Raw genomic sequence first — 13,548 nt, forward strand, 5'->3', positions numbered from 1 at the left:
TGTGTTAGTAACTACCATATAAATAAATAAATACAAAAAAAACCTCACCAAAATTTATAATAAGATTCTTTTGGAAATATTTTGAAAGTGAACACCTTTTTTTTTTTTAACAAATGATCGTAATTTTAATTATTTGCACAAACATAGTAGTGTGTCTGCCTTGACACAAGTACCTCTAATAGATGGAGCTATCTTAAAGTGCAAAGGGCTCTGTTAATTTTAGTCAATCAAATGTGAATGTGTCTTTTCTGGAGCTTCAGGCATCCTATGTCAATGGAATCCAAGAGGATGTTTGTTACATTTGGAACTCGCCGTCTAAATCTCCAGTGTTATAATGATTCCAGGCATTGAGTATTTTCTTACCCAAATAAAATTAAAATAAAAAAGGGATTGAGACTTTCACCTTTCTAAGATTTTTCCTTTTTCTTTTTTTTTTTTATAGTGTGATTTAGGTATTCAGTGGCATCAGATTGAAAAAATGTTTTAGGCAACATACGATTAGTCCAAAGATTGGGCAAACACATGAAACACTCGTATCAAACTTCATCATCATTATTATAACTTAAAACCGTTGATTAGCAGATTTGGCGATTACAACATGCACGAGAGGGAGCTTCACTGATTTATCTATAGAAGACCATTATGAAATTTTTTATATTTTTCAAATTTGTTAATAAGTTTTTACATACAATGTCTAGTGATTGCAACATACACATAGAGGGGAGCTATAGTGATTTATCTATTAGAAGATAATTATGAAATTTTTATAAATTTCTTGTTAACAAATACATTGCACATCTGTAATTTCGAGTGCATATTTAACCCGCCAAATTATAGATCTGCCAAATCGTAGATCTATAATTTCTAGTGCATGTTTAACCTGCTATTAAGGTAGTGATGTAATTTCAAATGCACGTTTAACATACCATTAGATTATAGATGTGTAATTTCTAGTTCATGTTTAACCTGCTATTAGGATAGTGATGTAAATCAAATCGTATAACCCCAACCCCTTAGGTGAATTTTAGGTGATATTTTTGTTTTTTTTGGATAAGTAAGAAGATTTAAACTCAAGACCTCTTACTTACGACCCCTCTCATCTTACGACCCAATCTAACCCTCCCCGGATTTTAAGTGAATTTGTTTTGATACATTAATGTAAACATCTATCAAAAGATAATCTCACTTTGACTTTATTTGATGGCAAACAATGTCAACGGAAAATTATCAGATAATGGGAAAGCAAATCTCTTAAGAAAATCCGCTAAGAGTAATTGGTATACAAAAATATCAAACAATTATGCCATAAATTATTCTAGGTACAAAGACGCTATGGTGCATTGCTTGAGGTTTCACCAGCCTTCTCCCTCGAACTACTGGGCACCAATTAGTCATTTCCAATTCTCCCCATATTAATTAGTTTCAATTGTTATTTGCCTGCAAAATCAAATGGTGCCACAAAAAAAATTAGTGAAATTCAAAATGCTGGCCATTGTCACTTCTGCCGTCCCAAAAGTAAGATTAAACCTTGTAAATCTCCCTTGTGCTATGGTAAATTTGTATTTTCTTTGCCCACAAAATCAAATAGTGCATAGGAAAAATTAGTGCTATTTAAGGGCTAGACATTGTCAAATTTGCCGTCCAAAAAGTTAAATAAAACAAACCTTGTGAAAAGGAAAACCAACAGAAAAAGTTCAAACCAAAAAAAAAAAAAAAAAAAACAGCACGGAGAGAGAGAGTTCAACACGTCTGGAAACCATTATTTGGAAAAAAAAAAATGCCTCCTCCTTATTTGTTAAATACATTTTTCAACCATCTTTTTATTACACATAAATCACACCAATCATCAGAAATACTATTGTGAAAATAAACAACAACAACAACAACAACAAAAAAGCAGAGAATAATTGCAATAATGTATTTGGTGGTTGTACGTACCTCTGTGAGAAGAGTCTTCCACGTAAGATCGCACCAGAGACAATAACACCAAACCATATATTTGATACAAATTTGTAGAGTGCCAAGAGAATAACAAACTTAATTAACATATTATAAAGATACATTTTATATATGGGAAAAGAGTCTCAATGGTCCTCCAACTCTTTACCAGGTAAAGTTTTAACCCTCCAACAATTAACGGTAAAGTTTTAGCCCTCATCTAATAAAATAGAATATTCGTGGCCCTTCTGTCAAATCTAGCAGTTAAATTTGACGGGAAGCATCATCTTGCGAGACGCACGACTAAATATTAAGGGTATTATAGTCTCTAAGTAAAGAAAGGGTAAAAACACTTTCACCACTGATTTTCCCTCCAACAATTTCCACCCCTTTTACTCCAAACCCTAGTGCGAAAAAGTCAAACTATTCGATCCGGATGCTGCAGCGAAAGTGCTAATTGTTGTGCATCAACTGGAACCAGATGGTCACAATTCATTGCTTGCTCTTAGTCAATCTGAGTATTTTGCAGTGCTTGGGCATCTCAATGTCCATACGCCTTCACAGAACTCAAATTTCCCACCATCTGCATCTTGGGCTGTTGGAGGTAAATACATAAAATGGAGTTCTGGTTCTGAAAGTTCTGCCAAAGTACTTGCGGAAGTGGCAGAGTATCTTGGTGTTGCAATAAATCTCAGACATCAGACATACCTTTTTCCTTGTGTCTGGATCAACCAAAGGTACCTCTGCCTTCGTTGTTGGCAAGTCTTTAATGGTTGACAAAAAGAATTCCACCCAAGGGACCCACCATCACATGGCAGCCCAAGTCCTAGGCCTGCTGCCAATGATGCACTATCAGACTCAATTGCTCTCCCACTCCACTCCTGCTACCCGATGGAAGCTGACGCCGACGAAACAATCCCGAACCCTTTCAGGAGTGAAACATTAGTTGTTGCTGCTTCAATCTGAGCAGCTTTTTGTAGTAATGTTGTTGCAGACATGGCAGGTTGTGGTGCAGGCGCATACTGCCTACGTTCTTGCCTTGCTGTTCCAAAAATTGATGAATCATGATTTGCCAGCTGCCCCCCAATTTTCACCCCTTCTGCTACTTCAAGCCTCAAATTTATAATTCAGATTTGCGATCTTGACGGTCAGCCAAAGCTCTCGCTTTCTAGATTTGCAGGTTCCCTCCTTTAGAGACTAAAATGCCCTTGATATTTAGTCGTGCATCTCACGAGATAATGCTTTCTGTCAATTTTAACTGCTGGATCTGACAGAAGGGGCATGAATATGCTATTTTATTAGATCGAGGGTCAAAACTTTACCGTGAATTGTTGGAGGGCTAAAACTTTACCTGGTAAAGAGTTGGAGGGCCATTGGGACTCTTTTCCCTTCAATAAAATACTTTTCTTTCCATTTACTATTTTTCAAAATCAACTATTTTATAACGTTGAATAAAAAATTCCCTTTTTATATTGCTTTATAAATTTTCCTCATTTCTTGGCAGCAATTAATTAATCACAATGGGCAACGCACAGCCAACCCTTACTAGTATATATATATATATATATATATATATATATATATATATATATATATATATATATATATATATATATATAAGCAACCAAAGAACAGACAAAATCCACACGAAAATACATTATTATGCTTTAGAAATCTAGAACAACCTAAGCAATAGTACTTAAGGGACTGATACGTACGACTCCACATTCCTGACAAGGATGATGTTTTCTTGTACAGTGTTGGCCACTATTTATCACAAAGTCGTTCTTCTAACGGGAAAATATTTTCTTCCCTTTTCACCACCTCGTTATCAGTAGGCAACGCGAGGCCAGGAATCAAATTTTTATAGTTTTTTTTAACAAATATTTTATTTATTTTAAAAAAATTTTGACAGAGTTTCCCCTTATAAATGGATGAAACTCCCTGCCACCAATTCAAATTGGAAAAAATATCACAAGCAGTAAATGTATGTGTTACTTATGTCTAAAGAATTCCCGAATTAGCCAACCTCCCAGGTTAGCCTAGACACAACCCTCAACTCAAGAGTCTCCTACGAAAATTCGGGAAACCTAACTGCTCCATCTGGATCTCACCCCGGACCCGCACAGGCAATTCGCTATGACTCCCATAAATCGTCTCCAGCTCCGTGTCAGCTCCTAGGTTCGCCAAAAAATCAGCCGGCTTGTTCGCCTCTCTATAGCAATGCGTGATTTTCCGGAAATGACGCTTATATCTAAGCAAGCCCTCCAACTCCTGTTGTAGTCTCCACGGGCATCCCCGTTTCCCTTGTAGAATCTCCACCAAAACTAGCGAATCAGCCTTGATGTGGAGGTCATGCAAGCCACGGGTTACACATAATTGGACCCCAAATGCCATAGCCTTGAGTACTCGTCAAGGAGCCAAAGAAGCAGGAACATCCAACAATTACCTGCCCTTCCGAGTCCCTTACCACGCCTCCACCCCCACTAACTCCCAAATTTCCCTTAGTACAACCATCTGAATTCAACTTATACCCTACTGTGGGAGCCATCCAATGCACTAGGAGTATCGACATCCTCCGTCTCAAAGACAACAAAGAAGAGTAGAACCCCTCCCAAGAGTCCGACAAAAATGTTATCTCCGGAAATTGGCCATGAAATAAGTCCCTTAATTGGTGAAAAACCTGCCGCACCACCTCAGTACCCACCATCCTCCTCCCTTCAAAGACCGCCTTATTCCGTGCTTTCCACAGTTCCCAGCACGCGAGTATAGGAAGCAGCTGATAGACGAATTTGAGGTACACATTTTGCCCGCGGCACAACCACCACCGTAGCACCCTGTGCCGCAAATTGGACACCCTGCCTATCTCCCCGGGGTCCTCGAAAGTACTCCAAACCTCCATTGCTACATCTTCTGTGCAAAAAATGTGGTCAAGAATTATTAAATAGTATCTAGAATGTACACTATAAATGTTATACAATTATGTTTAGTTTGGAATTTGAGATACATCAAGACTGAAAGATCAATAGTTGTGTACCACATAATAAAAATATATTTTTTTGGATAAATAAGACGATTTGAACCCATGAACTCTTATTTACAATCCCTTTTATCTTATCATCCAACTCAACCCTTTCCCTAATAACCCATTTGGAAGTGCAGATTTGGTGAGAAAGAAAAAGATTACGAAGGAAAATTAAACCCAATTAAAGTGATCAAATATGGTTTGGGATTAATGTATCTAATAGGGCGTAGGCCTTTAATGTGTAAAGACTTAAGAGATCCTATTTCTATGATGGGCTGAAATAGGGTTTCAAAGGGTAACAAGAATGTTATCTATAAATAGGGTTATAGTCCCCAAGTCACACGTATCATTCTATTTGTCATATTTTCTAATACCACAAAATAGCTTTTCCTTGATATCCCGTCATCTGAAAAGATATCAGAGAGATACTAAAGGATTCTCTCAAGGATTGGCAAATACATGTTGACCTGGAAGGCCACCCCATTATCTTTGAAAATTCAAATATCAGTTTGTCGATATGAATCCAGGTACGCTTCCGTAGTTTTATCCAGGTACGCTTACGTCAAGACTGAAAGATCAATAGTTGTGTACCACATAATAAAAATATTTTTTTTTGGATAAATAAGAGGAATTGAACCCATGAACTCTTATTTACAATCTCTCTTATCTTATTATTCAACCCAACCCTTTCCCTAATAGCTCATTTGGAAGAGCAAATTTGGTGAGAAAGGAAAAGATTACGAAGGAAAGTTGATCTTTTTCACGTTTGGGACTTTGGATAAGAAAGAATTGAAAAGAAACGAAAAGATATCAAATCCCTTCCAAGTCAGAAAAACTTTCTGCCCAAAATCGGGTGGAAAACATGAGAAAATGAAGTGGGTTAAGGGTCCGTTTGTTTCGGGTGAAAATGTTTTCCAGGAAAATATTTTCCTAATTTCCCGTGTTTGGTTGCACAAAAGTTACTGAAAACATTTTCCTATGTAAAATATTTTCACTCATCTTATGGAAAACAACTTCCCTTCCAAACTTACTGAAGTTGTTTTTTGAAATGCATGCATCTCGCCTGTAGTATGTTCCAAACTTACTGAAAACATCTTATAGTATGTTCTTTTTTTTTTTTTAGTGTAAACAGGAGGACTCGAATCCAAAACTTCTTCCTTACACTCCCTCCCCCGTACCATCTAACCCAACCCTTCCCCTAGTATATTCAAAATAAAAAAAAAAACTCATCTTGTTCATCCTGTGCTAGTAATTAATTATGTATAATAGGGACATTCTTTTCTAGAGAAACTTTCAGCAGTGAGAGTGCAAGATATATGTCACAATAAGCATTGCATGTGATTGATATTTGACACTCAATGGCCAGCAATTTGTTTATTGCTTAAGGAGATATTTTTTATTCATATATACATTTCTCCAAGATTTTTTAAAGTTAAACAATGAGATAAATTTTCTTATTTTGCATGGGAAGAAGTATGTAGTTATAATGTGTCGAAAGTAAAGATAGAGATAAAAGTGAAAATATTTCAAAAGTTAAACAAACACCAGAAAAATGAAGTAAGAAAATATTTTCAATAAGCTAACCAAACACCTGAAAATGATGAAAGGGAAATGATTTTCATGGAAAATTACTTCCACGGAAAATATTTTCCCAAGGAAAACATTTTACTTCCAACCAAACAGACCCTAAATGAATTATATCATATACCACTTTTACCCGTAAAAGATTACAATATAACTATATAACCTAATAGAATTTTCATGTAATCTTAAGATTTAAGGACCTTTATGTAATATTGAATCTTTTCTTTTCACTTTCTCCACTTCCAAATAAAGGAAAGTTACCTCATTTCCTTTCTCCTCCAAAACTCCCATATAACATGGGAAGATATTACAATCTTTCCTATTCTTTTCTAACTTTAAGATTTCTGTTCTTTTCTTTTCTTTCCTAAAATCCCAAACTAGTCATAAAAGCAATTAATTAAATGCATTGAACATATAACCAACTCTCATTAGAGGAGCTGGCCACCACTGTATATAGTGGGGTGGGAGGTCAATGGTTCAAACCTTGCCTCCCATCAATATACCTCAATATGAGGAGTGTTCAAAATCCATGTGGGTGAGTAGTGCACCCGTCTAGTCAGATGGTGGTTAAGTCCCCATCAGGTCCCTCGACTCAATTGGCCTACTCCCTAGAGTCGTTTTCCTTAAATAGTAAGTCCCCCCTCCTTAGGAGTAGGAGTAGGCTAGGCTAGGCTAGGCTAGCCGTTGCCCTCTAGAGGGGAAAAAAATGCATTGAACATATATTATGGTTTGGCCAAAACTTGAAGTCTTAGATGCAAGTAAAACAAAGCTTTGCCAGTTAAATACTAACAATTCTTTGCTTTGTTGTTTAAAAACACTCTCAGTTTAGCACCAAAACTTTACCTTAGAAGGAGGTTTTCCAATTTTTGTCCCTTTTGTCCACGAGACTTCTATCTCGAAATTTTCCTGCAATTATCCAAATTCTGAGCCTCTTTCTTGCTTAAAGCTATCAAGATTGTTGAGAAATAAAGGATTATTTTGATGTTTTCAGGCGACACAGAGTCCCTAAACTATATTAAAGGGCAAATAGTATTGCACGGCATAAATTTTAGGTCTACAATAGATTCACTGTGAAATGACAACTATGCATTTCACTGATCAAATATTAAGATCATTTTGAAAAGGTTGAAATGACACGTTTCATGAATAACTTAATGGGTAATTAAAATAGATGCTGTGGTATTATCACTAGCTACTATGGAAAAGAGTGCTAAGTCACATCTACGTTCTAGACTCCTCTCTATTGTATTGGAGAGAATTTCTCTCCATTCCACTTCAATAAAATTAATTTAAAATTTTTTTTTGAAAATACATTTCATCCTTTGTGTTAGCTATGAATAAAACTTTGTATTAAATTGACTAAGTTTTACTCTTTGATTAATCATTACAAATTTTGTATAATTTTTACTCATTTTTCACTATTTAAATTTTTCGTGTAAATTAAATGTCAAAGTATTCTCAAAAGAATATTATTTTTTAGTATGTTGATATAAAGATTAAAAGAAAAATAATAACACGATCAAATAATTTTATAGAGTTATAAAATATTAGACATAAATAAATGGAGGGAATAATAGAGAGAAATTCTATGAAAATATCCTAACTCCACACCTAAAGCACCTATTTCTAGATATGGCCACGGATCCAAAACTGCCAGTTCCGATTTAAAAACTAATGGTTCCAGTTCTTCCTAAAGGCAGAACCTAAACTAGCCTTTATAGGAATGGTTATAGTTAGAGTTGCTGTACTTGAACCTCTAGTTCTGGTTCAGTTTCGGTTCTAATTTTATTCCGGTTTCTTTCGATTACGGTTCCGATTCTTTCAATTATGTTTAAACACTTATTTTTATGAAATTGATTCTAAGAAAATATGACAATGAATGTAGAAAAGAAAGAACCTTATCATATTATCATGTGCAAGGAAAAAAAAGAATGTAAATTTTATTTTAAAAAAATGCCTCGTTTTTTATTAGATTAGATTGATCTTAAACTTGGATCAGTTATGAGGTCTATGCTTACCAATGGGATGGAACAATGACTTGTTGGATTAGGATTAAGGCTACTGGTGTTAGGTGCTAATTATTAATATTGAACTGGTGAAATAGATTTAGGTATCAAGTACTTTTTAAGATGGTTTGAAATAGTTCTAAACCATTGGTTCCAATTTCAATTCAAGTTTTTGGTAAACCTGAACCTGAATCTTTGGTTTTGGTTATGGTTCCGATTCTGGTCCAAAATTCAGTTCTAGATTCAATTCAACAAATCGCTAGTCCGATTCTGATTTAAACCTGAACTGTGGCTACCCTACCTTTTTCTAGTCTACAAAGGCATGAGGAAGTTTCCTTTTGTTTGGGTGGATTAGTTAGTACCAAATTGGAATCTTTTTAATTTATCCCAAGAACAAAAAGATTAGGAAGAAAGACTTCGCATTATTCTTCTTCTCATCATCCATTCGCGCGGCATGATCATTAACAGTTGCAGCACCACTCAATCTATCGATGCTGTGCCGTTTTTCCAGCAAACCACCTGTAGTAATTAACATCCTACAAATGTTAATTATAATGTCTTTTGACTCCTAAGCTGGTCATGACAAGTCTGAAATTATTCCACAATATTACAAAATATAACAATCTGAAATTATTCCCGCAAAATTACATGTTATTCCACAATATTACTTGTGAGGTGCAGTTAGTATGGATCATATCCATACAATCGGCCGGATATAGGGCAACTCTTACAATGTTTTTTCAGTTCAAGAAAAAACATTGAAGCAAAGCAACAAATAATCAATATGATTTACCTTACTAAACAGGGGAAAAAAAAGGGGGGGTACCAAGTGAGAGGAAGAAAAAAAAAATAGAAGCAATGTTGAGGAGTAAATGACAAAATTATGACGAAGTAGAAAGATGGAGTTAGAAGAAGAAAATATGTGAAGAGTATAGAGAAGAAGGATTAATTAAAGTCATTAAATGGAGAGAGTAAAGAGAAGAAATAAAAAATCGTTAGACTGTAGTTTAATTGGAGTTAACAAATAAAGGTAGATTTGACAAATAAGATAAAATAGATGGAGTAAATCCGCTAATTGAAATTTTAATGCTCAATTACGTGCAACAATTTTCAGAAAATTAAGATTTTCTTTATTAACAACCAAAATCTCTGGAAAGATTCAGTTCAGAACCAAAGTTCAAACAAATATTCAAAAAGAGTATAAAAAGTTCATTGCGTTTCAATTGATTTTAAAAAATTGTGCCAAAAATTAATGATGATATAACGTAATAAAGTGCTAAAGTGGATAATTTAGAGGGCAAAATACAAAATGGTGGTACGGTAACAAAGGCTCGTCGCAATCAACCCTTGTTTGATGGATCCAGAGTAGTAATTTGTTGCTTTGCCTAGCGAGGATGGATTACAAATGCTATTAACTTGAGAGAGATCAAATTTAGGAAACCCAACCAAACTTCAGCCAAATGCTTTGGTTTTAGCTTTAAAAAGAGTCCAATGAGAACCAAAACTTTTTGTGGAATACAAAATGATGCAACAAAGCCAACGTTCCAAAAATTGTGGATAAGAAGTTTTGAAGAATACGAATAAATGTACCAAAACTCACGTCTGAAATCTTCAATTACCACGCAGTCGTGGCATGGTCTTCCATTAAGCACCATAGATCAAATAAGTTAGGATTCAAGTGCCTCAATCTTAACTGTCCTAATCGCTTTCAGTTACCTTACTGCTCCACTACCAGTATCATTGGTATTAAGGCAAAAGGTCTTTATGCAAATGAGATTAGGGTCACGTGGTGTTATGGTTCTGACTAGACGAGAGAGTATAAAGAATTAAATACTCTGCGTGGGATTAAATGTTACATTCGATGAGGCCTACCTCTAAAACCTGTGGAACTAATTGCAGAGTCCTTAAATGAGGTTGGATATATGTGAGATTCCAAAGGAAATGAATGATACAGGAATCTAGCTCCGATTATTTAATAAATTGAGTTAATCATTTTAAACTCATGGCTTCGCTCAAAAGTTATTTATGCGAGCCTGTGGACTCGGGGCATTATCTTGTACACTCGAAATATTGTATCAATATATTCCCAAATCTAAATGAGGTGTTGTTTGATAAAACTGAATCTATATTCTGATATCTGAATATTGAAATAATTGATCTGTTGAATTTTAAGTGCTAAAAAAATATATGAATGCTGAACCTATCTATAATGTTTGATAAATATCTAAAACTAAATGATTAATAAGCTAAATTGTGCAATTTTTCCAATCTATCTTTCCATCCTAAAAAAATAGAACCTATGATTTAATTAGCTTGAAATTGTCAAGTATGAAAAGGACAATAATTTTTTTTTAAATCAAATGAACATAAAAGATGAAATGTATTATGGAAAACATTAAAAAAATAATTACTATCCAATAATTCATCTAACCCCAAAAAAAAAAGTCAGAAATGATTGTTTGTAATTACCCAAAAAAAAAAAAAAAAGAGTTCGCATCTTTAAACTTTCTTGAAGTTTGAGAAAACTGGGTTTTAACGCTTGATTCTTATCTCTTGACTCTTGATAAATTTTTATAGTAAATTTTATATATACGGTCAAAATATACGCTATCATGGTTGGATAGATGACAAATGAGTAAATTTTGAATTTTAAATTTAATTTTACACATGTATCATATATCTGATGGTGATAGTGTACACACTGACAATGTATATAAAATTAATCTAAATTTTTATTGATATTTTACAGAGACTAGTGCTCAATGCACGTCCAATTTGTGTGCAATCAAAAAAAAAAACATAATACTTGTGATCATATATATTAAATAAAAGTTTTATTACTGAAGCAAACTTTAATCTTTTAAATACTTTTTATAAAATAATTTTATATTAGTAGTTGTAATATTTAGGGTTAGTTATGTTGAAAATATATACTTATAAATGGTAAAAAGAGTCATGAGTAGTTATAGGCAGTTAAAATAAAAGTAATTTTTTATAAGGACAAAAAGGAAAGTTCATAAAGTGTTAACCCCAATATTAACCCCAAATCCCTTCCTCGGGCATTATGTGTGTGTGTGTGTGTGTATATATATATATATATAGTAAGTTTAGATGGTAAAAATGATATTTATATATCTTGTCAAGATGAATATATATACTTCGAGTGGCAACACCTGAAGTGATTAACATCCAGCGGTAGTAAATCCGCTGATTAAAATTAAGTTACATGCAATAATTTTCAGCAGATAGGTATTTGTTTATTAACAACCAAATCTCTGAAAAGATTCAGGTCAGACCCTAAGTTCAAACAAATATTCTTCCTTCAGTATCGGAATCAAAGAGTTTACTCGGTCGTCTTCTGAGTTCACAAATTCACACGTGTTTTGCAGTTGCAACAGTTCAAGAATTAATAATGGAACCAGCCCGTCTCTTTCCAGTCCACCATTGCTACCATTCTCTCGTCAAAATTGGCCACATAATATAATCAAGTGTTCTGATCAGTACCTACTACTACCAAGATGACCGTAAAAGGTGGCACCAGCCCTGCCTGTGCTGCATGCAAATATCAACGGAGAAAGTGCTCATCAGACTGCGTTCTTGCTCCATATTTTCCTGCCAATCAACACAAGTCCTTTCAAAATGCGCATCGGCTCTTTGGGGTGTCCAAGATTGTGAAGATACTCGAGCAGTTAAGCACTCTTGAACAGCAGGAAGAAGCCATGAAATCTATTAAATACGAGTCAGATATGCGGGAAAGATACCCTGTTCACGGCTGTGCAGGGATCGTCCACCACCTTCGTGAACAATTACGACTAGCCACGGAAGAACTTCACTATGTTTATGCACAACTTGCTGCCCATCGCGAACAGATTCCCAATAATCAACAACAGTTGGGCTGTTCTTCTTCGGATTATTCTTCTTCTCATCAGCCTCAGTTACTCCACTCGGGCGTCATGATCAATAACAGTTGCAGCACCACTCAATCTATCGATGCTCTGCCGTTTTTCCAGCATCATTATGCTGGCAGTATGCATGATTGTGAAATGCCTTTTACGATGGATTATTTTCTGGCAAATGAAAATTATGGTGATGATACTGATGCTAATGATGACAAGGGTGTTCGACACCGCGACTCCAATGATCATGTGGCTAAACCTCTACTTGGATTGGAGCCCGTCTACACTAATACGCCTCCCGACCCTTATTGTGATTTGATAAGAAATAACGTTAATTCAGTAGTAGGTAATCAGCCTGAAGTTATTGCCAATTCAAATCAGGCTTTTGGGATTCAACCAGAGATCAAAGTTTTTGATCAGGACTATGAAGACATGCCGCCCTTCAATGCAATGGTGGACGACAGACAATCATATGTTGAAACCAAGGAAGCCTGTGAATCCAGGTATACATATTTATATACATTTGAATACTTCTTGATTAGCACTTGACATTTTTCCCGTAAAATACTAGCTACTCATTTCCAAAAATTTCAATTTATGTCCAGCTCCGTGGAATCATCGTTCAGGGATTTTCCACAACCGGCAGAACAGGAATCAGGGATGGAAAGTGAGTTACGGACTGCCGCGGCCTGCTTTAGCCTTACCAGCGTCAACTAACTAAGACAGGGAGTAAACTTTTTTTTTTTTTTTTTTCTAATTCATACTTCTCTTCCTTCTTCATTTCTTGAATTCTTTTGGAATTTCAATTTTGAGAATTTTTTTGCTCATAGATAAAAAGATTTTGAGTTTCAAATGTTCCATCAGTCAAACTGTGGATATTCGTATTGCCACATAACTAAACAGTCCAAATACAAGAATTCCGATTTGATGCAGGAAAAATATTCTTTGACTGAAACACATTAATCCACAGGAAAACATTCCTGAGGTCGCATGTTTACCTAAAACTGTATACAAATGTTTTGGTTTGCCAACCATGTAAATAAATAGATTATCAGATATAGAAGTCTGCAAACAAGCTGAACAAACCTCTACTTAAAAG

General features: G+C 34.9%; 1 protein-coding gene across 1 annotated transcript in view; it reads left to right on the top strand.

Moving 5' to 3' along the window:
* LOC113739350 (LOB domain-containing protein 27-like) overlaps positions 1-13,305 on the top strand; it is a 50,785-nt gene extending 37,480 nt beyond the window's left edge. The window contains exons 3-4 of the mRNA XM_027266565.2: positions 11,943-12,952; positions 13,055-13,305. Coding sequence (XP_027122366.1) covers positions 12,072-12,952; positions 13,055-13,166 — 993 coding nt within the window. The 5' untranslated portion in view covers positions 11,943-12,071 and the 3' untranslated portion in view covers positions 13,167-13,305. The remainder of the gene's footprint in view (positions 1-11,942; positions 12,953-13,054) is intronic.
* The last annotated feature ends 243 nt before the right edge of the window (positions 13,306-13,548 follow it).

The sequence above is a fragment of the Coffea arabica genome, chromosome 4c (assembly GCF_036785885.1).
Source record: "Coffea arabica cultivar ET-39 chromosome 4c, Coffea Arabica ET-39 HiFi, whole genome shotgun sequence".
Classification (NCBI taxonomy): Eukaryota; Viridiplantae; Streptophyta; class Magnoliopsida; order Gentianales; family Rubiaceae; genus Coffea; species Coffea arabica.